The 23,258-nt window shown below is 41.3% G+C and overlaps 1 protein-coding gene across 23 annotated transcripts in view; it reads right to left on the reverse strand.

Moving 5' to 3' along the window:
• Nucleotides 1-23,258, reverse strand: part of nbeaa (neurobeachin a) — a 110,944-nt gene that overhangs the window by 4,594 nt on the left and 83,092 nt on the right. Inside the window, exons 26-55 of one of the 23 annotated variants that reach the window (XM_074672535.1) lie at nt 23,092-23,115; nt 22,574-22,657; nt 21,666-21,846; nt 20,718-20,842; nt 20,516-20,581; nt 20,206-20,374; nt 19,529-19,917; nt 19,006-19,142; nt 16,945-17,099; nt 16,068-16,194; nt 14,994-15,113; nt 13,797-13,930; nt 12,991-13,052; nt 11,105-11,169; nt 10,471-10,579; nt 8,473-8,639; nt 7,781-7,905; nt 7,543-7,692; nt 7,419-7,451; nt 6,979-7,115; nt 6,737-6,854; nt 6,373-6,475; nt 6,156-6,271; nt 5,376-5,488; nt 4,991-5,131; nt 4,756-4,875; nt 4,352-4,504; nt 4,067-4,231; nt 3,631-3,720; nt 1,371-1,563 (exon numbers count right to left, since the gene is read on the reverse strand). In XM_074672535.1, the coding sequence (XP_074528636.1) occupies nt 1,371-1,563; nt 3,631-3,720; nt 4,067-4,231; nt 4,352-4,504; nt 4,756-4,875; nt 4,991-5,131; nt 5,376-5,488; nt 6,156-6,271; nt 6,373-6,475; nt 6,737-6,854; nt 6,979-7,115; nt 7,419-7,451; nt 7,543-7,692; nt 7,781-7,905; nt 8,473-8,639; nt 10,471-10,579; nt 11,105-11,169; nt 12,991-13,052; nt 13,797-13,930; nt 14,994-15,113; nt 16,068-16,194; nt 16,945-17,099; nt 19,006-19,142; nt 19,529-19,917; nt 20,206-20,374; nt 20,516-20,581; nt 20,718-20,842; nt 21,666-21,846; nt 22,574-22,657; nt 23,092-23,115 (3,871 nt within the window). Of the gene's footprint in view, nt 1-1,370; nt 1,564-3,630; nt 3,721-4,066; nt 4,232-4,351; nt 4,505-4,755; nt 4,876-4,990; nt 5,132-5,375; nt 5,489-6,155; nt 6,272-6,372; nt 6,476-6,736; nt 6,855-6,978; nt 7,116-7,418; nt 7,452-7,542; nt 7,693-7,780; nt 7,906-8,472; nt 8,640-10,470; nt 10,580-11,104; nt 11,170-12,990; nt 13,053-13,796; nt 13,931-14,993; nt 15,114-16,067; nt 16,195-16,944; nt 17,100-19,005; nt 19,143-19,528; nt 19,918-20,205; nt 20,375-20,515; nt 20,585-20,717; nt 20,843-21,665; nt 21,847-22,573; nt 22,658-23,091; nt 23,116-23,258 lie in introns of all 23 variants that reach the window. The other 22 variants (XM_074672537.1, XM_074672538.1, XM_074672534.1 and 19 more) reach the window with 22 other exon arrangements.

Below are 23,258 nucleotides of genomic sequence, written 5' to 3' on the forward strand. Positions count from 1 at the left end.
ATGGGAGGCAGGCTCATGTTAAAAAAAAAGAACAACTCAAGTAGCGATCAATAATAAAAGTGACTTAAGCCATGTCATGACCCTCATGCTGTGCTAATGAGGTCATTAATGAGGTTAACTCAGACTTTAATAAACAAATATTTCTATGTCAACATCCAGTGAGGTCAAAATGAGAGTTAACACAAATACGATAAAATCATCAACAAACCCAGCCAGCCAGCTCTGACCCTGTAAGACCCTGAGACCAGAGTGAACTTTTTCTCGCAACTGCTGTTGATGAAGGAACCATTAAGTGTATATTTTATCCTCATAGTTCAGATTTTTGGATATGATAATGCTTGTATATTATTTGTGTTGCTACTTTGTTGTTGCTTATTTAGCATGTAATGGCATCTTCACTGTTTCTATCCCTTCAGCATCAGCTTGATTCCAAGCAGGAGGGTGCTGCTAAGCTTTCCTTCTTTTTGATACTTTCAGTGGTCACCCCACAAGAGCAGCAGTTTTAAAGATGACCAGATCCATCACAATTTGGCCCCTTGTCAAAGTCCTTCTCACCTGTACTCTCCTTCATTTTTTCTGCTTCTATCACATCAACTCTGAGGAACAAAATGTTCATTTTCTGCTGAATTATCCCACCCACTGAAAGACGTGTAAACTTGTGTAAAACATACAACCCCTGGCAAAGATTATGGAGCCAGGAGGATCTTCACTCAGCTGTTAATTTGAGAAAAAGCAGATCACACACAACACAAAACTAAAGTAAATTCAAATACCAACTCTCTGGTTTTAAGAAACACTAAAAGAAATCAAGGATAAAATGTGTTTGTCTGTAACCGTTGATTTTTTTTGTAGCTGTGGCTTTCTCATTCATCGAAATTTATAAAATAATACTCAATGAATTAGGCACGCTTCTGGGAAAATCTGAGTAGAGCCGCATGACAAATAATAATCAATTTTTTTCTTTCAAGAGTCTAATCACTTCTTGATTCTACTTCCCTGCATATTTTACAATCCCTGAAAAAAATACACAAGAACAGCAGCTGTCAATCATCGTTAAATGTGACCCAAAACCTTGTTTTTCATCTCTTATAACTAATGAAACAAAAATCTTCAGAAAAAAGAGAATTTGGATACAAGGCAGCCAAATGATATCTTCAAATCACCACAACAATCAGACATGAGAAACATTTCTACGAGGTGTATTAATTTTTTTTAAACTTTGACCACAGCCCATCTGGGATGACTGGATGGCCAGATTTTTTGACCTATACTGCAGCCAGCCACCAGGGGGAGCAGTTTTTGTGGAGACCTCATAATGGCTGAAATCATAACACAGCATTGTCTCTTACAAATGAATCCAAAGGCCTTACCGACTGTGTTGTGCCAGCGGTTGACAGCGAACAGGCGGCTACATGTGACGGTGACAGCGGCTGGTATACTGAGGTGGGGGAGCGTGTTGGCTGCAACATGAGTGACGGGGGAATTTGAGGGGAACTTGAGCACCATGATGACATCCTGCTGCATCTGATCCTTAAACATCAGGGGGCTCTGAGGAAGGAAACACTGGTGAGACAGACAGAGAAAGACAGAGGGGGGAGGAGGGGGGCAGAAAGGAGGAGGGAAGGGTAGAGCAAGAAGGCCAGGTCAGGGAGGAGAGAGGAGGAGGAAGGGGAGGAAGATGGAGGGAGAGACAGAACAGATGGGACAGGAGGAAGGAGGGAAAAGGTCTATTAGTGGGAGCACAGGGTCAGAGCAGGTACACACACTGAGGGTGGCTTTAGGCCGAGGAGAGGAGGTGGAGGCTCTGGCTGGTTGGGGGTCAGGATTGACAGGTTTGGGTTGGAATGGATGGCTCTGATGTGGAGACACTGAGGCCTCGAGCTGTCGAGGGGGGCGGGGGAGACAGAGAGGCTAGAACCAGGGCAGAACTTGCTTTGGAAAAAAAGCAAGACGTGCACCTGTGAGTAAGAAAGCATCATCAATCCATAAAGCTGGCTAATGAAGCTATTCAAGGGAAGGTGTAGACAAAAATAACTTGTGTGTACAGTTTGTTCTTCTCTCTGTGTTTGAGGAAAAAAAGTTTCATACAGTGCAGAGTCAAAGATTAATGGAACAGAGAGCAACGTGCACTTTGTGAATATTTGATAAGAAATCTTTTCCTGCTTTCCTCGTGCTGTCATATAATTCAGTCACTCTGACTCTGCTGTGGAAATGTAAACAAAGATATTTCTTCAACCATGAAAAGTAAAACTACTCTTCTGACATTCTTTTTGATTGTTTTTGTTTCCTTTTGTAGGGCACATAAAAGCATCAGCAAACTCTTCCTGAGTTCTTTACTGCTCACAACTTTGAAAAATCTCTCTTCCTGTGCCTTCGGCCAGCCACACACTAGACCACCTTTAGATCAGACTGATTATAAACTCTTGGAAGACCGCACACTGAGAGGCAGTTCAGGAGCTTTTTAAAACTGACAATCCCAGGATCTCACACACCGAATGATTCTATAAGACAGCTCGACCAAACACTCAATGTTTGGGGCAGTGACTCCATTGACATGAGGTCACGGAAACTTGCATGATCAAACGTAAGTTTAAAAGATAAAATGATGGGTCTATGTCTTCAAGCTCTTCTTTTTTTAACACCATTTGACTCTTGTTATAGTTTAGCTCATGATCACTGCCATGCTCGTTAGCTGTAACATCTGGTTGATGGGACTTCTCAGTCTGCACCTATCATTGCTTGTAGTGGGAGGTTCAACCAGGAAACGTAAATATTATACATGTAGTATTTACAACTTCAGATCAGGGAGGCTCTGATTTTGCTAGGAGCAGTAAAATGGCTGTGATGACACATCGCACTTCAGGGTAACATCGACAAACTAGAACAGCACTCAGAGAACGCAGACCTACTTTAATGTTATACTTCCTTTCAGCAGACTGTCTGCTACAATTTGGTGTTAGCTGCAGGTTTGTGCGATAATTTGTTTCCTGACAGTGTTGAAAATTATTATGACCCAGTACATATTTCATATTCTGGATCTTAGTATCCAGAATATTTCCAGGATCTGGATCTTACTTTTACATCTGTCAAAAATTATGGTGACCTTGTCTTGTATTGTCTTGCAAAGCAATCAGACCATTTATTGTGGAGTTATATTCACATTTGGTGACAATGGCCCTATCTCAAAATGATAAAGGATCCTTTAAAAAAATCCTGGATCCAGACGGTGATCTGGATCACCTCCAAAATTTAATCACTTCTTCCTTATCCCATTTTGAACATTTCCTGAAAATTTCATCAAGATATGTTACCTACTTTTTGACTTATGTTGTTCACAGACAAACTCTCCCAAAAACAAAACCTCCTTGGCGGAGGTAATAACAAGTTATAACACGCTCTTAATCAGGCCATGCCCACTTGATCACTGGGGGAGACAAATCGAGCCTTAAATCTGGTTTAAAATCATCTAGTGTGTGTGGCCAGCCTAACTTAAACACCTTCAGGGAGGAACCTAACTATGAATACATACCAGTAAAGAAGTTCAGTAAATTTTCTAAAACAGAGTGCCATAGAGGATACAGAGAATGTTGCAACAAGACCAACGTAAGGCAAATAGTGATTCATTCTCACCAGGTGCATGGCGGATGATCGAGGTGGGTGTGGCTCAATCAGCAGCTGGGAGGGGACCTGACCACACATCTGGATCTGAGTCTCCATCACCTGGACATGGACAGGTAGATACTGGACTTAAAGAGGGATGTTGAACACTTTTGGAAACATGAAAACAAGAGAAAGAAGTCGCCTTCCCATTCACTGTCTACCTTTTCTCAAAAATGCAGGTTTGTCTTCCATGCATGCTTCTGAACACTCCTACATGAAGTGTTTCTACTTTAGTTTTATAGCTAATGAAAGAATATGAATTCAATCATATGACTATTAAAAAGTATTACGTCAGTCTGGTGCTACATTGTGATCTAGGAGAAAACGCTCATTATCACAGTATGAGGAACTTGTGAAGGATGATGTGTGAGACAAACAAGAGTGATGTGTTGTCATGGAGACAGACCTCACGTTGTGCAGCATCTAGATTGTCCAGGTTGACTGCTCCCTCGTAACACATGAAATTGAACACATTGAGAGCACGCACTGCCTCTGGGCCTCGCTGCTTGTAGCCAAATATGAGATCAATCCACTGGTGGAGCTGGCACGACACAAACTCGCTCTCTAGTGCCTGGAAAAGATGAGAGGGGTGAAGACAGAGGAAGAGGAGAGGCAGAATTCAGTCAGTGATCAGTGTTACTGAAGCATATATATAATTATTTTTAAGCTTTGTAGGGATAGCATCTCTAACCATTCGGTTGATCCGCACGAAATCTTCAGGTTTTTTGGCCCAAACAGGAAGCTCCACGTCACACACAGGAACTCCGTCATCTCGTACGCCGAGCTCATACTCATTGCTGTTGACAAACATCTCAGGCAAGTAGTAAAACTCTGGAATCAGCTCCTGTTGGACACCACAGGCACGTAATGTTAATTTCAGTGAAAGGAAAACCTCCTTAAAACAACAATCAATCTTGTGCTCATGACTATAACAAACCCTTGGAATAGTAGTAGCATGTTTAACAGTGATTTCAGCCACCAACAGTCAATAAATCATCAGACAGCTCCTCGTCTGGTCTTCCAGCCGTATAATTTTGTCAATCATAAATGCTGACAAGTCCCCTCCCTCAGCCGCTCTGTGTCGGAAATCATTACCTTGACATCTGCTGTGTCCCTCTGACAGTTCCTCCACGAGCAGCCGATGCCAGAGAAAGCTCTCTCCGGATGGTCAAACTTGTTATCGTTGGCGTTGAGGAAAAATGTGGTGAAGGGCTCCTACGGGAATAAACACAGACCAATTTACTTCAAAAGAAGCCTAGGGTTCTGACTGGCGTGCATTTAAACAGCTACTGAAGGTGAAAGTTTGTAAGTGGGTGAAGCGAGTACTTACTATTCTGAGCATCCACGTTAGTGTTGAATGAGCAGTGGAATAAAGGGTTGTGTAGTGGTGAGAAGGCGTGCTGTCATCGTCCCATGTCTCGTAGCGCTCTGCATAAAATGCTGCTCGTTTTGGATTCAGTGCACCGATTGGCTGGAAGGTGGAAACCAGAGGCAATTAATAAAGTCAAAAACTATAGAGTTTTCCTCTTTTTCTTTCAAAAAGTAATCTTTAGAAGAATTCAGTGCTTATCAATAAAGATACACTAATCGCATGCTTCGATAAGGCCTTGGATCAGTACATGTGAGTTACTGCTTGACCTGCATTTTGAATTAAGGTTCACATGCACCCTCATCAGAAAAAGTGTATTGACCGTTGAGTGTCAGCATGCTCTAACCTTGGAGAGGTCTCTGAAGTTTCCAGGTAGAGTAAGATCCAGCTCCTCTGAGTCATAGTTGGTCAAGACCCAGGGGAAGATGGGATACTGGTTCAAATCATTGTATGTCCTCCCTGCAGAGATAGAAGATAGACAAAGGTAAATAAGGACAGATGTAACACAATACACCATCCAAGATACACATTCAAAGGGGGCATGATAAACTGCTATGACAGAATACACAGGTTTTTTTTAACCTTCAAGTATATATGAAATTTATTTTGCACCTTTATTACAAACAAATATCAGTTCTTCATAAAATAGCAGCACATTTCTCGTGAAAACTACAAAACGGTAATCATTTCTAAATTAGTCCATTTTCAGTTGTTGATTTTTTTAGAACTGTATTTATCTAATTTCTTTTTTTTTATTTTTTTTATTGAAGTTCAAACTAAAGGTTGTTATAATGCAAACCGTAACAGGTAAATGTCTAATAAAAAATCTATAAGCATATTCACATTATTTTTTAACTGGCATCCTTAGTTAGGTCCTTTCATGCATCAGCTTTTGTATCCATCAGATAGAGAAAAGTGCAAACAAGGTGAATATGAAAATTCTAGCTGTGCAGATATTTTTGGACAACACAGTGTAACAGAAAAGAAAAATATCACACAAGTGAACCCTCAAAATAAAGAGCTACAACTGTCGTTAAAGCAGAAAGGAAATTGCAAAAACAAACAGGAGGAGCAACTACCTGCAAAAATAATTTGACATGAAATATGATTAAAAGCAGGCTCTTACCTGCGATAGTGTTGAGGAACATGAGGTACTCAAAGTTGGAGATCTCTCTCCTCTGCCAGCGCTGTGTCATATTGGATGACTTGAAGAGCTGACGAGGGGTGGCCAAGGAGATCCGCCTGGGACACACACACACACATTAACGTAGTCTTTTTAATGAGGAAAAAAAACTTTCAAACACAGAACTGCCTCACATCAGCTGATCACGACCTGAACCTACCTGGCCTGTGGCAGACCATAACTCGTTCCCACTCCAACACGGGGAAGACTGTAAACCACCCTTTTCACTGTGGCCTGGTCTGGGAAGTTAAACATCACAGACGCTGAAGAGAAAAGAAGTAAGATACAGTTAGCACACAGACAACAATAAGGCAATAGATGCTGTTACAGTCAAAATGTTACGGAAGAGGTCACAAATGTAATGTTTTTATGATTTAACGATACAGATACTTCATGCATGATTGTGTTTCTTCAAATGTACAATACTCATTATATTGATGATAAAGGAACTGTTTGGTATACAACATTTATATCTTTCAGAACGCAAACTGCTTGTGTAAGAATTATAAAATGAGCACACTTACTTCTGTTAGCCATGAAGACCTCAAGTCCAGTATTCTGGAGCAGATACCGTCTGGAGAACACGGCTCGGATCTCACTGAACATCCATTTTCCGTGTAGACCCTCTGAGTACGCCAGCACCTGAGGAACAAGACATTGATGACCAGTGGAAAGACCTCTACAATCAAACTATCTACACTAATCAAGAAGGACTCCCTGAAATTAATAAAAATGATAATAATAAAGAGGGCGAACTCTTCCTTACTTTAGCGTCAGTTTTTTTGAAAGCAGGATCCTCCTCATCCACCTCAAAGTAGATCTCAGTGGTTGTGATGGACAGAGTTCCTCGAGCCACCACCACAGGAGCGACCAACTGAGCAGGGGTACTCAGGACCACAGGGCCTGAGTGGACAAATGTGCCAAGACTTTAACACTAAAGATATGCATGAACTAGAAAGGCTCACGTAGTTATAGCACAGCAATTAACAGACTTATAAAAGTTAAAATAGCAGAAATAATATGAAAGAGTTATTTTTGTTAGTTTTGATTGATTTTCTCCTTTTTCTGCATATGTAAAGAACTCCTTTGATAGCGTTTGGTCAGATTTGCATCAGAGTTTAGTAGATTTTGAATTATTCCTTGTTGAGTTGGATCAATCAGCTGGATGGTTAGTGCTAATGCAGAGCTAAAAAGCACTCAACTTGCCTTTGGAGGTAAAAAGTCTTGGACGAAAACGTACTAAAAACAAGAGTCATGGACAGTTAACTCTTGAGCTTCACTGTAGAATACTGAGTGTGTTTGTGAATTGTCTTCAGTCTGTGTATCTCACCAGCGAGGTTGTCAATCTCTTTCTCCTGCAACAGGCTGACAGCATCATCATCTCCCTCCAGCATCAGCTCTGCCTCTGGGTTCTGGGTGACTACCGATTGGCTGCGGAAAGTCTTCTTTGACTTGGGCCCCTCCTCCTCATCTTCTGTGCCTGTATGGGTGGGTTTGTAAACATTTTTTTTTAGGGTTGTGTCTGTGCAAAAAGGAAACAGCTCTGTAGGCTAGTAAACATCACTGACCATATTCCTCCAGAGCTTTGAGCGACACATCGGCATGAGTGGATCCGAAAGCATTTCGCACAAATCTCCGCCGTCTCCTGAGGTCATCCTCCCAGTAGTCGAGACGCCAGAAGTCATGTAGTTGACTGGGGACAACAAAGAGAAGAGGCAAAGACAAGTCAATTTAAGTGCTGTTTATCATCAAGGTCAATAAAGCTGAAGAGTGAGTCGGAATCAGCAGTGACATGAGGGAGACAGGCTTCAGATGTTGCCTGTCACAGGTTCCCAAATTACATCACATGTCCTGAGAGGAGCTGACAGCCTGAGGGCTGATCTGGATGAGCAGCAATGATTGTTTTAATGTGTGTGTGAGAGGGCTTAACAGGCACATCAGTCTCACACAGCCACCAGTCAAATGATGTGGGGATGCAGCTGGATGAGTGTGCTGCCCCTGGTGTAAAATAATTTGCAGAAGCTAGTCTTTGGAAGCCATAACAGAAGAACATGATGTGTTTTTTTTTTTTTTTACTCTGTGATGAAGTTACTACTGGTTGTAATGCATTTATAGCAAGTTTTTAAGTATTCTAACTAACAAAAACACACACTTTTTATGTTTAGATACTATGACACAAACAAGTTAGAGGGATCTGAAACTTATCTACACTTTTTTCAGCGTTGTATCACAAAAAGCAAATCCTCTGTCTTTGTCTCACCTCTGTGACATCGTCCCCCACGCTCCGTGCTTATTAGTCAGGATGTTGAGGATCTTTTGTTTCAGCTGGTTGGCGGTGACATGATCTCTGTGCTTAGCAGCACTGATGAGGTGGTCGCACATTTTCTCCTCCTCTCTCCGGTCGGCAGCGTACTGGGCACAGTTTGACTGGAGAAGACAGAGAAGTAATAATCCTCAGAGGATAACTGGAGGAAGCTTCTGAAGTTGACATTCATAATATAACTGTGACAATCTTTGATAAGAAAACAAACAAATGAAGCCATTCTATTAGGTGAACAAGAACATTAGATAAGCTGCTTTACAAATAGTTTTTCTTCATGTCAGACACCTGACAAAGAGATTTAGCTGCATTAGGGTTACACGATATACTGATACTGAGAAAGTATCGATACCCCCTGTGTTCAAAAAGTAAACAATACCACGTGTTTTAAGAATCGATACTCCAAGGCATTTTTTTTCGTCTGAATCAGAGACATTTTGAGTCAGGGAACTTGTGAGTCTGCAGCCACCAGGCTGGGTCCTCACTCCTCTCTGAAATGGGCGGAGACTTGCTCTCTCTCCAAAGCGTGCGTGTTGTTGTGAAGTTAGACAGTGAGCCAGTACTAGCTACCCATGTCGATGCTTGGCTGTTTTCAGTCCGATAAAGTTGTTAATGTGCATCTTAATTATCCGATCTCGTGCTGACTAGCTCACTTTTTGATTTATTAAGCTGTATGTAAACGTACTGACTGAGTTACAGACATCAGCTTCAAGTTTCAGCGCTCCCCAGCTTGTTGAAAAAGCTGATGCACAGGGCGAAATTTGGCATTACTTTACTTAAAAAACCGACAGTCATGGTGGCTTCGTAAGCCAATAGACGTATCAAAGCCCGTCTATAAAGCTTACTACTGACACACACGGGGGGAAACACTACGAACGTGACAGAACACCTCACCGTTCAGTAGGGCTGCATGATTATCGCAATCGCAATCGCAATCGCAATCGCAATCGCAATCGCAATGTCAGCACACGCAATTACGTAATCGCAAAAGAGGTTATCGCAATCGCAATCGCAATGTCAGCACATGCAATTCAGATTTTTCTCCATGATAACCAAGCAAGCCTGTAGACTCATCATGACACAACTTTTTTTATTAAATCGCAAGCACAATCGCAATCGCAATATTGTCCACCTAATCGCAAATCGCACCTTTTCCCCAAATCGTGCAGCTCTACCGTTCAGCATCCTCACAAGAGTGACGGATTCAAACGACGTGCCCAAACACAAAAATCAAACTAGTGCCAACTACTTTGTGACAAGTTCACCACTGCTAGTAGATGAAACGACAAATAATCGGCGTCATAAACACATGAGCTGCAGAGCAGACGCAGCCCTGAGTCACAGAGCTGTGTAGGGCTGACAGTTCAAATAAGTGACAAGTAGTTTTATAACTTTAATGATGATAGAAACCTATAGGGGAGTGTTGTATATGTGAAAGAGCTTAAATAACACGGTTGATTTTTTTGTTAGAGTGTTCATGTTAAAAGTGTATTGTTGTTCAGTGTCTCAACACACACAGTGTGAGCTAAACTACAGTGTGCTGAGCATGAAAACATGCTGACAGGATTATTTTACCTGCTCATTTCTGTACAACAATGATTTTTTTTCTGGTTTTCTATTTAGTTATGTTGTACACAACTGTATACAGTTGAATAATTTGTCAAAGCACAATTTACGAATCTCCCTTAGCCCCACGGACACACAAACAGATGTCAGAAAAATCAGCACTCACTTGAGGCAGCCTTCCCTTCAAGCTGCTTATTCTATTAATTCTCTGATGTTTAAGGTTTTTCCATGGTATCGTTTAAGTATCGATACCGAGATGTATTAGGCAGGTTTTAAATCGAATCATAATTTTGGTATCATGACAATACTAATCTGCAGCCTTTAACTGACTTGTGTATCACAGCAAATAGAAGTGTTATTCTGGGCATTTACCTCAAATTCAGCATGTTTGTGAACATCCTCAGCCCGCTGTCTGTTCAGGATGAACTCTGCTTCATTGGCGACACGCACAATATGATCCTTCATGGCGTGGCACAGAAGTCTGGTGCGCGAGTGAGACACATTGAAAACAATCATTACAGACACAGACACAGCTCCACCGGAAAAAGAATACATAAAACAATCTTTCTGACTCGAGGAAATGACAAAAAACGCTCTGCAAACTGCAGTGTTTACCACATTATGTAATCTATTTACTGATTAAGCTTTTTGTACTTCTTTCTAAATATTTGGAAAAGTAGCAGTTCATGGCATCTATTTCTCTGAATTTATCTTTTTCTTTGTTGTTTTTTAATTGAGTTTCAGATTAACAATTTGTAGTAAAAGATAAAAATACAATAGGTTGGGAGCAGACACTGATAATAGAGTTGCACAATTTAACTCTAAAGCTAATTGCACCTTAATGATCAGACTTCCTACTGAACACATGACACCATGCACTTATCCTGGGGAGGTTCTCATTAAAGCTCCATGGTAGCCATTAGCTGTAATGCACTGATAAGAGTAATGCTGTAATTGTGTGAATCGCAGAGATTCACACTGATTATCAGTCTGTGTGATAGATTACCTTCCCTCATTGATGAGCTCAATGAAGGCCAGTCCAGCATTCTTCTGAATGGAGTTCTGCCACTCCTACGTACAGAGGACAAGTGACGATGAGGATGGTTAAAGCTATTTTAAGTGGATTTAAAAAAGATACATGATATTTCATTCAGATCTAGAAAAGTGGTGTTTTACAGATGAAACAGCCAGAATTAAATGTCTTTTCTGAAAAAGCTCAGTCAAAATCCTGAAAACTCAATATTCTAACAATTCAATTTCACATTATGAAACAAACACAACATGAACAAACACCTGGTGTGTGTTTGGTATGATGAGCTGGTCGTAGTGGACTTGAACAGTTAAACACCTTAAAACGTATCATGGTTTAACTGCAGATACTACATCATTTAACCCTGTTTGGGGTTAAAGTGTTTTTCTTGTTTTGAATTCCTCACTGCAAGAAGAGTATTTCTCACAATCAAAGATTAAACCTCCCACAAAAAAAAAATTGAGCCACAGCTGCAAATATGGACTGTGTTTTAAAAAAATCATATCTACACATTTCTTACTCCTCTGACTTCAATCCCCTCCCTCTTCCTCCTTCCTTCCCTCTTTTATTGATGATGCACACTTCCTTGTTTTTGACCAGCAGCTTTAATTATTCATAGATGAAATCATCTTCCATTAACCTTTAAATGCAACACAATCTAAGTAAGATATAACAATGCTGATGCATCCCCGCGTTGATCACACTTTGTTGCCTTGAAAATACTTTCATGTGAAATGAAGCACTAATACAGTGTAAACTCAGAGAAGGCTAGCATGATGAAGTTACCACATCCTGTGTAAAAGAGCACCAACCTGAAACAGCTGAAAAGAGGGATAGAGACATCTGAAGAGCTGAAAATGTGTATGCATGTGAGTGTTTTTTGTGTTTGTGCATATTAGAGTGGAGACTTCTGAGCAGGAGAAGAAGTGCTGCTGAAAGCCTCTAAATATCAGAGCTCCATTAGCTCTTAGGGCCGTTAAGGACACGTGGGAGCTTCTCTGGTTACAACCCCCCATCCATAGGATCGATATCTGGGCTAGGGTTTGCTCTCCTGGGCCTCTAATGGCAGACAAGGCCGGAGCCAGGAGGTAATACTATACATGCTGACGAAGAGCCGGCCAGGAGGGAGCAAAGCAGGGGGAAAGGAAGAGGGAGTGGTGAGAGGAGTGGGTAGTGCGAAGAGTGGTGAAAGATGAAGGCAGTTGCCACTGGATCAGAGTTTGAAAGGACCAGAGGAACGCTTGAGATGAAACAGGTATGTTAGGACAAAACAACCAAAAACAAAAACCATAGAGGCCAGAGCAACAAAGATGGAGAACAAAAGGCAAGAGGAAAGAACTTGGGGACTCCTTCAAGGACAAGAGTGTTTACGGGCTGAAGAGAGAATCCAGCTGAAGAGAGGAGAATAAATGAAAAAGAAAGTTTGTAAAAGAAACCAACAGTGGACACCTACGCTGTGGGAGACGGTGAGTGCCTTCCTGTTTTCTGTCTTTTGAGTGCTATTCACAGAAACTGTGAGAGTGACTTTGAATGAAAGTTGATATAATGGTGTTAAAATCCAGTTTAAAATTAGTTTTACTTGCATGAAAGTCTCCTAGAGGGTTTGATATTGATGATGTGATGATGCATATAGGTTAATATTATATCACATCTGCAATGCGCTCATTACGTAGTCAACCCTGGCTTACAAAGCAGATCGATAACTACGGCTTCCTGTGTGCGTTAGACCTGGCCTCTCACAATGGAGCTAAAATAAGAATGGCACATTCAGTGCCAGTTTTGAACGTGACAAGGTGGCTTTGGCAGCGTGGACTTTAAGTGTGGAAACAGGAAAAAGAAAGAGGAGGTGTGGAGGTACCAACCTGAGAACAGAGCAGCATCACCAGCTCCACCACAGAGGTGCTAGACTTCATACACACCAGACCTGCAGCACGGAGACACACAGCACAGTCAGAAGCCTCTCTGGCTTTCTCTCTGACACTTACACTTACACTTACACTTACACACACACACACACACACACACACACACACACACACACACACACACACACACACACACACACACACACACACACACACACACATACATTCACTCACTGCTATAAGATACAAAAATATCATCAAAAGAGGAACAGTAGCGTTAGTGGTTCTGCTATTGTATAAAGCCATCATAGTAGAGTTTATAAAAAGCATGCCACAAAAAAGACAGGAACAAACAGCAGAGAGAAAGGGAGGGAGGGGAGAGTAGGGGGAAGAAGAGGACAGAGAGATCAACATTGAGACAGTGGATCACGAAACAGGACGCCAGGAAGCAGGTGGGCGGAGGGAGAAGTGCATCACATTTAGCACAATCTATAACACCAGGAATAGTAACTTTAAAAACTAATATAATCTAAACTTAATATCTTTTCATTTTCTAGCTAGCTGAGTCAAAAACGATGCAAAATTCTGACTTCATACCTGCTCGACGAATGAGTGTAGCAGCCAGCTCAAAGACTCTCACTCACACTCTCACACACTCACACTGAGCTGCTCACACAGCCAAACATCCACTCGTTCATTTCATTTTCCCTCAGTCCTGCACTCACACGTCGCGGTGAGGGACAGTGAATGGGTAGACTCCACAGAGAGACGCCAGTTAAAAAATAAGGAGCCGTGTACAGCACCTGTACCTTCTATGAGCAGCTCCTGCCCATGGCTACCCAGCAGCGTCCGCGACAAAAAGGGCGCAAAGTCCACGAAAATTTCCCTCAGCAGGGGGGCTACCTTCTCCAGAGCACGCTCCAGTTTTGTGGTAATGCTGCGGTGGAAAGACAAATAGAGAAACAGATGAAGAAACTGAGTGAGGATAGAGTAGGCAACATAAAAATGAGGTTAAAAGTGCATGTGAGTTAAAGATTCAGGGGGGTGAAAAAGAGAAGCATGCAGGTGAGAACTCAGTCAAGACAGGTGAGCAAATGGGGGGAGAAGCAGTCACATGACAGTTACATAAATGAGGACAATGAAAGAGACAAACTAAAGGTACTAAAAATGATTTTTTTTTTCTAAAACAAATAAAACACTAAAAATAGATAGTTCAACAAAATGCTTGATGAGTTGGTATGGGAGTACTGTGCTTGGGTTAGTTAAGGTAAGCTAAGGTCAATGCTAAAGTCAATAAAACTAGCGTTTTGAGGGTCGCTACTAAGCTAATTAAATTAGCATAGTGGTGTTTTATGCTAAACCTGCCAAAAGCTGTTTTCACTTTAAAGTTGTTCTGTTCCTTTTCAATGTGACTCCAAAAAAAACACACAATTTCATATTAGCACATGAGTGTATATGCATAGATGTTTGTTAGGCAGCATAAAATCCTTTTTCATTTGTTATATTTTCAGTAAAGAAATAAAAAAGTAAGATGTGAAGAGTAAAGCAAAGCAGCTGTTATTACAGAGCCAATGTGACGCTAAAATGCACATTTTGTGTTATATTAGCATGTGCCCCTGACTCAGACCTTGGTCACATGTGCTTACATTTCTTTATTTAGATAAAACCCGCTAAAGTAGCAGTAGGGCTTCAATTGTTTCCAAACACAGCCTGACTCAGGTCTGAACTAGCGTTTAGGGTTAGCATGAGAAGACATGTGAGAAGTGACAGAGTTGCTTCACTGTGAATACAAAAGCCAAAAGAAGCTGCTAGCTGGAAACAAAAGAGATTCTAGCTGCTAAAGCTGTTAGCAAAGCGCTATCTGTCCTTTCTCCCATGGTCTTCAGGGATCATCTAGTAGTGTCTGGGTACAGCAGAGGGTGTGTGGTGGAGGCGGGGCAGAGAAGAGGGAGGTGGGGGTGGGTGTGGGGGGCATGGGGACAGGATGAGTATCTCCTTGCCTAAAACACTGTCCTGCATCTCGGGGAGCTGCCTGGAAGCCTGCCAGAGAGCTAAAAGACTTGAGCTCAGGGGGCGTCTGACCGCTGCGCAGCGCACACTGCGCCACCTCACAATAGGCACTGCAACACAAACCACACACACACACAAACAAACACACATGTACAGACACGCACACTGATTAAGAAACACATGCACACGCACCCACTTACATGCGTGCGCACACATCACTGCACATTTCATAGCAAACTGTCTAACAGGTCTAAGGAGAGCATTGACAGCAATGTTACGGTACAACTCTAGAAACATGAACAGGAACTTTATCTTATTCAATATCTTAAAGCTTTTTGCTCATATAAAGCATGGAATATGGCAGGTTATCTTATACTTTATTAGTGAGAATCAGATGACTAAATGATAAAACAGATTTAAGACACTTTTATTTAGCAGGTTTAGTTAAAATCAATCATTTATTCCAAACTGTCATCTTTGCAGAATGTTATAGTGACATTAAAACACAGTCGCCATGTCAGGGATGAGAAGCACCATAAGGTACACTGAGTGGGATGTGTGGAGGGTGTGCCCGTAAGTCAGCTCAAGAAATGTGTGTGTGAGTTAGCAGATATTAAGTTTTGCTACCAGCTTTCAGAGCTTGTTAGCTTGTAGGTATGCGATTATGTGAGGTTTAAATTATATATACCAGAAAAGTTCAAATCATATTATCATAGGAGAAAGTTTGATGTAGAAATTTGTGACTGTTAACTTCTAGTCTTTGTCCCCACGTCTAATTGTAAAATTAAAGGTTTGCTTTTACACTTAAGGAGTAGTCTCCTAACCCGGTTGTAATGTCAGTTCTGACTGTGATTGTGACCTACTCGTGAGACTCCTACGGGGAGACTGAGATCGAGGTATGAGGTGACAGAGGGAGGGACCAGGATGAGGTGGAAAAACTACAGGCAAGGAAACAGTAAAACGTAAAAAACATCAAAGAAAAGCGTAACGGAGGGAGAACAGAAAAAGGAGGACAGTGAATGGTTGAAGCGGTTAGGGAGCTTTGCAGCATTAAGAGCTCTGACCTCATATTCTCCATTGTGTCTTCAGGCATGGGGGCCACCGTCTGAACTGCCGGTAGATTCTTGCTGGTCGCTCCGTTTACAAACGATGAAGAAGAAGAGGAGGAAGATGAGGCAGAGTCTGTGGCACCTGGGCAGCAAAAAGAAGGGGTAAAGTCAGCCAAGGGTTAGAGAAACATGAACGAAGTGTGACAAAGATCAGCATGCAGGATAATAATAACAGGAAATGAATTAATGCCCGGCTCAGTTATGGTCAATTTAAATTGGATGGAATTTCCTGGACATGCTGCCGCGTCTCCTCTGGTAATGGCTCCTGTTTGTGAAAATTGCTCTGAAATCAATAATGGAAAATCAGTTCCTGGGAATAAATCTGCTTCTTGTCCGTTAAGCATGTGTGATGAGTTACAGAGTGCCAGACAGGTCGACAACGCTTTGAATACAAACTCAATGCGCTACAATGAAGAATATCCGTAATTTGATCTTATTCATTACAGTAGTGTCAAAAAAAAAAAGAAAACACATGAAGGGGAGGTTGGGTGCAGGAAAGTCCACTCAGTCACAAGTAAATGGCCAGGTTTTCTCTCTGCAACACCACTGATCTGTCTCCTGCTCTTGATAGAAGCTGAATTTATGACGAGAGGATTTGCCACAACTGTGACTTCAGTTTTTTTCTGTACGAGTTAATTCTGACTGTGAGGGTGCAGCAGCCTCATGCGTCAAAGAACCCAAACAAAAACACCTTCGTCATACTGCAGGTGTCCGGCTGCTGCCTCGCGTCACATGCATACCAAATAGCCACTGTGAAAAAGTTTACATAGATAAAAATAGATTTGGGGGTTTAATTAATACCACCAGAAATGAGCGATCCACATCCTCTCACCTGTAGTGTTGATCATACTCTTGGGTGTGGCTGTAGCAGCAGCAAAAATATTGGGTGTGCTGCCAGGAGTGGCCGCTCCACCGGTGGTTGGAGTGCCCACAGTGTTGACTGACAGGCTGCCAGGTGGAGGCTTTTTTACTGGAACCACAACACTCCTGCAAAAGGAGAGGAGACACAAAAGCATTAGACAAACTCTCACAAGCAAAACTTTGTTTAAAATTTTGAGTTACTGTGAAGATACACTGCAAAAAACATCTTATCTAGTGTTTGACTTATTTTACGTAAAAACTGTCTCATTCGACTCAATATGAGCCATATTCAACTGGTCAGTCTGGAAAAAATGTCTTGTTTTAAGTAAGGGAATAACTTGAAAAGGACTTTTTTATGGCCTGGAAGGGTGAATGTGGCTCATATCAAGCCTAAAAAAGGCATTTTCTACTTAAAAAAAACAAAATCACTTCATAAGATTTCATTTTTTGCAGTGTATTCCTTATTTTGATGTGACTACTTTTGATTTATATGATAAATATGTGTCACAAATAAGGTGTATTTGTCTTGTACCAAAACAAGACAGTGCCAGATTATTTTTTGTGCAATTATGAACCTGAAAAAAATCCATAAATAAAAAACCGTCTCATTTGGTAAAAGTGAGGTATAGGATGCATTTAGTCGGAATGTGCCACATATCAGGTGACCGCCCAGGATGGATATAAAGTATGTGATCTATTATGCATATTGAGTTCAATCGATATATCTCCTCTCAAGGACAGCCACAGCAGGAGATGCACAAGAGCTACAAGCAGGTCATCAATCAATATGAGCGTCAAGATGTAAACAGAAGAAGAGGGGAAATTTCAACCCCCTTGTTTTGCATTTATGACAAATCTATTTTTCAGAAAGTTTATACCTCATAAACCATCGGTCTGGCATAGGTTGAGATAAAAAGCCATTACACAACAGAAGTACAGCCTCAATGGGAGCTAAAAGAGGTTAGTTATCCTAACTGACACAGAAAAGTTGTGAAATTAAGTAAAAGTTCATCTTTTTTAACTTAATTTATGATAAATATAGCTTCACAGGGATGTTGTTATATCTTTCATAGTACTTACATTTCTTTATTGACCAAAAAATAAATTGTATATTTAGCGTAATGCATCAATAATGTTGGCATTAGAGCTATATTTATCATAGCCGAAAGTAAAAAAGAAAACCATCATTTACTTCCTTTCACAACTTTCCTGAGTCCGTTAGGATAACTGTCCTCTAAACTATAGTTGTAGCTGTGCTTCCATTGTGTGTACACCCAGTGGTGGTCAAAATTATTAGAACACTTGGCATATTCAAGAGATTTCATTTGTTTTTGTTGAGTTGGCCATTGAATACCCAAAAAACGAATGAAATATCTGCAAAGTCATCATTTTATCATTTTGCTCTATATACCATAGAATAGAGCCATCATAAAGAGATTTAGGTAATTTAAAAAAAAAAGAACAATGAAAATGATGGACTAGACCTTTCAAGTCAAAATCTTCACCCCATTCAGCAAATTTGGTTGGGTTGGAAAATAAACTGGACAGATCTATCGTGTATTCAGAGGACAACCTTTAGCTTGTGTTGCAAAAGGAATGGGATAACATCAGTGGTGAAGTTCTCAGGCAATGTACTGACACTATGCCAAAGACACATGTCTGTTTTTATGTACATAAAAACAGACGTAAAAAACAACATAATAACAGTAGAACTCTCTTGATCTGACATTTGCTGTGCTTAGAGCAACCATATGCATGTTTCATGATTATGCTTCTAAAGCAAAAAAAGGTCAGTATTTTCAGATCCCTCAGGTGTTCTGATAATTTTGACCACCACTGCATAGCACGTCATTTTCTCATCAATCAATCAACTGATTTCTACATCTATCTTTTTCCAGCAGCGTTTTGACAAACAGCAGTGCATTTACAAACTTGGTCAAAAGATCAGTATTTAAAAAAAAAAATCTAATTATTGATGAATGTGTCTCCCCGTCCTGACTCTAATATCTCTGTCAAACAGTGAGGGACCGACCTGTCGAAAGAGTGGAACTGCATGGGCAGCATGGGGTGGGTCTTCAGCGCTGGGTCTGGGTGATAGGGTGTTGGCCCAGATTCCTGTCCCAGGTCCCCTCCATCGACCGGAGCGGCCACCAGACTCTTCAGGATCTCCTGCAGTAATGAGAAGACGATAAAGGTGGTGACTACAGGTCTCACGCTGATTTTCTTAGTCTTTTTTCAGATCTTTTAAAAAGTAAGATAAAACGTTGTTTTTAGAGTAGTCTTTAATATTTTGTTACTGAATAACATTAAAAAAGTAAACTAGACAGGGACAGAATGTACTAGTACTAGTTCCAACCAAAATTCCTTTTCCCCTTTTTTGTGTTAGATTTTTTTGGTCTTTTTTTGTTAAATTTTGATTTTGTGTGCCATTAGAAACCAAACCACTACCAGAAAAGATTCTAATAGAAATGTAATTATTTGTGGCCACTGGAGATGTTTTTTCAGGATCAATTTGATCAAGCAGATGTGTCTGAGTCGTTGTCACACTGACCCACCTTGACATTGATGCCTTTGTTTGTCTGGCTGATGCTGGAGATGGATGAGGGCGGGGCTTGGCTGGAGTTGGGATTAGAGCTGGGGTTGTGGGGAGAATCCAGAAGACTCTCCTGTGACCTCCTGACATCCGATGACAGGCTACACAGCAGGTCTGTGCCTCCTCCACCCCCACTTCCTCCCCCCATGTCTCTGTCTCTGTCTCTATCAGTCTCTCTTCCCACCAGACCAAGGCCGAGACCCAGACCCATCTCTGAGCCATTCAGGGACCCAGCCACATGTCCCTCCTCACCGATGCCTGAGTCTGTGTGGGGTAGGCCAGCCCGGGGAGAGTCATCGACTGGGGTTGGCGTCTGTTTGTCACGGTCAGAGAAGCCTGAGGACGGGTGTTCTAGGAGAAATACAGGATGAAATGTGAAGGACGGACAGATTTTCCTTTTACTATGTCTGCTTTAACACATTAATCAGCGCGTAAGCTTGTATTCCTCTGTCAAGTAATTCCTCTTTTTCCTGCCTGCGCTTCACTTTCTTCTTGTAATTGTCTCATATTCCTGGCAGATGAATCGTTGTTTGCCTGCAGCCTGCATTCACTCTACCAACGCTATGAGTCATCACTGACACATCTAAGATTACCCTCCAACATCCAGGATATTGCAGCAGAAGAAAAACAAAGAGTCACCTGTACTGGTTGGGGAGTTGATCTCGTGGCGAATGCTTCTCCCTGATAGGCTGGTGGACCTGCCAATCTCCCGCTGGGGTTCTAAAATGTCCCGGTACTTAGACACCATGAGAACAGAGATGAAGTAGACGACCGCAAGCGCCAGAAACTGAGCCTGCTTGCTGTCATCCTGCAGGAAAACAACACGGATGCAAACTCAGTCATGAAAAAACAACTGTACAGGTGTTTCCTTTGTACTGTACCCACACACAGACACAGACACACACACACACACTGTACACACAAAAAATAAACAAACACACACACTTACCACATCTCTGAAAACCACAGCTCGAAGACGATTGATATCTACATCCTGCAGGAGTCTGTCTGGATCCTGCTGGATATGGAAGGCAGAATGTTAGATGTGCTGTGTCATATATATTTATACATTTCTCTTTCAGGTTTTGAGTGTAATACGTGTTTCTATGTGTGTGTGTGTGTGTGTGTGTGTGTGTGTGTGTGTGTGGTACCTTGCTGGTGGTGGAGGCACTATGGAGGCTGTCCTGTGACTTGCTGCTGGTTAAAGAGCTCTTACAGCTCCGATCTCTTTGTCTTTGCCGACACTCCAGACAGTTTCTCACTGCCACACAGCAAACTGATGAACACAGAGAAGAAAAGAAGACAGCTGTAAGTAACGGACACTGCAACAGCGTTTCATCTTTTCATAGTATATTTTTCTTACTTTCTTTTTTGCAAAAAACTTCAGAGGCAAGAGAGACTGTAGGGATCTTTTTTTAATCATTTTTTTCTACTATCAAGGGTAAGTGAACTAGTCCTAACACCAATAACCTAGTTAGTGCAACAACAGTGCTACAAGTTATTCAGCTGCAGGTTCTGCCATTAAGGATCTTTTTTTGAATAATGTAGAATAATCTAGCCAACAAACCACAATTAATTGCTGCAACAATATACTTCAACCTTCAACAACATTCAGTAATAGTGCTGAGAAATCAATAAGAGCTGAGTCTTCGACCTACTGACCCATTCTACCCTTGACGACAGAGAGAAGAAGCTTAAGTGCTTAAGTGTTCCCTGGACAGAGGAGTCTTCAGACATCCCTTAAAAGTAGAGAGGGACTCTGCAGGTTGCATAAAGTTAATAATTACATCTCAAAAAACTAACTTTAAACCATCCGCAAATGTTAAGTTTCTTTCCCTGCACATCTTTTGTAATGGAAATCCATTTTTTATGATCTAAAACAAGTCATACTGCCACATGTAATATTCTTTGACCAATAAGACTTTGATTCTCATTATTTCTGCTAATTGATCAGTAATAGATAAACAAGTTTATTCATGAAGCTTATTTAGTGATTGAATTACATCTAAGGAAGGCTGCAAGGCTTTAAGATTTTATTTAGTGAGACAAATTGTTTTTGTAAGTGTGATTCATACTAAATACATGAACATAGCACACACCGAGGCGGAGGCATTGTCTCATCAGCCCTCCTGACGACATGTTCTTCTCTGCTTCGATCTCACTGAAGTTGAGAGAGCTGGCGAACACCAACACATCCACCATGGCCATGAGACGGGACAGGAAGGTGACCGCTGTCTCCGATGACATGCCCTGCGTCGCCTCTATGTTCTCCAGCTCCGTCTGGGAATGAAAGGGAAGCAAAAACACACACACACACAAGCTTGCTGGTTAGTTGGTGAAAAACTGAAAAGTGAACACAATGAACTGGAGTCAGTTTTTTTTTTTTTTTTAAATAATGGTTAAATTCTGAAACAACCTGCTTTCTTTTTAATGAGCAGAGAAGGACAATGTGTGCAGTTAGGTCCTGATCATGGTTACAACAGCAGCCATAGCTATTTATACCAACAAACAAGGAAGAGCAACCTTGAGTTTCATGCTGTTTGAGTGAAAAACAGACTTATACAATGAAATCTGGCAACATGAGGTGTTCTACACAACACACAGGAAGTACAGCCAGATGACAGAGAAGTAATGGTAACAGAGACTGTGAGAGTAGCAGTGTGACATACTGGCAATAACAGTAGCAGTGCAGAGACAAGTAAAGCCTAGAATAAAAAAGTCCCCTTATGTTCACACCAGCAAGAGTTTTTTAATTACCAAATTTAATGAGATTAAATCTGAAGTCAGAATATCAGGGGCTGAAACTTGCAATCAAACCCAGAGAGTGGTTTTCTGTGTCTCTGCTTCAGTGAGCAGGGTGTGAGGCTGTGGAGAGTCGACAAGTGCAAGCATCTGCTCGTGAGTAGACATTTGGAGGAAAACAGACACACAGGGTGAGAACAGAAGGGCACAGGTTGGTGCTCGTAGCTCTTCTGGTGATGGTGGGAGTCTAAAGCTCTTTACCCACCTCTCCCCCTGCGCCTCCTCCCCCAGGAACAGGGGTCACCTCCTCTCCCTTTGACCCCCTCTGGGGCCCGGCTCCTCCTGCCTTCTTTAGTGTTGATACAAATGGGACAGGCTTAGCAGATGCAACCCCCAAGGACTCAAGGAAAACTCTCATGCTTAACCTTTAGACCATAAATATCTGTGATTTCTCCTCATCATTGATTCACCTCCTGGCCTGTTAGTCTTCTCTATCCCCATTTATTTGTATATTATTCCAACATTTTCAGAATATTATACAAAGTGTATCTAGTTCAGTCTATCTGGCACTTCTAACTTAAAGAACTAGATACACTGAGGCAGGCTGATCAATGCAAACCCACGATATATACAAACAGGAAGCATCGATCAGAAGCAGAAGAGCACAACAAATAGAAACACTATGGATGTCAGACGAGCAAGTTTCAGTGTCAGTCACAATGGTAAATAAACTCCAAACAAAGTATTAGTAGAATAGAAAAAGAGAAAGAAACTGTAACTTACAGTGTTGGCACTATTCTTAGAACTCTGGACATGCAAAACAACGGACAAAAACAGACGAAAAGGACAAGAAAATAGACAGAAAACATGTAACACAGAGAGGAAAGGAAAGAAAGGAAAATAATAAAGTAAATAGATTATCAAAATTTAAAGGAAAGAGGTTTTTTTAA

The sequence above is a fragment of the Halichoeres trimaculatus genome, unplaced genomic scaffold, assembly GCF_033239565.1.
Source record: "Halichoeres trimaculatus isolate MK-OKI-2021-1 unplaced genomic scaffold, fHalTri1.1 fHalTri1_scaffold_6, whole genome shotgun sequence".
Classification (NCBI taxonomy): Eukaryota; Metazoa; Chordata; class Actinopteri; order Labriformes; family Labridae; genus Halichoeres; species Halichoeres trimaculatus.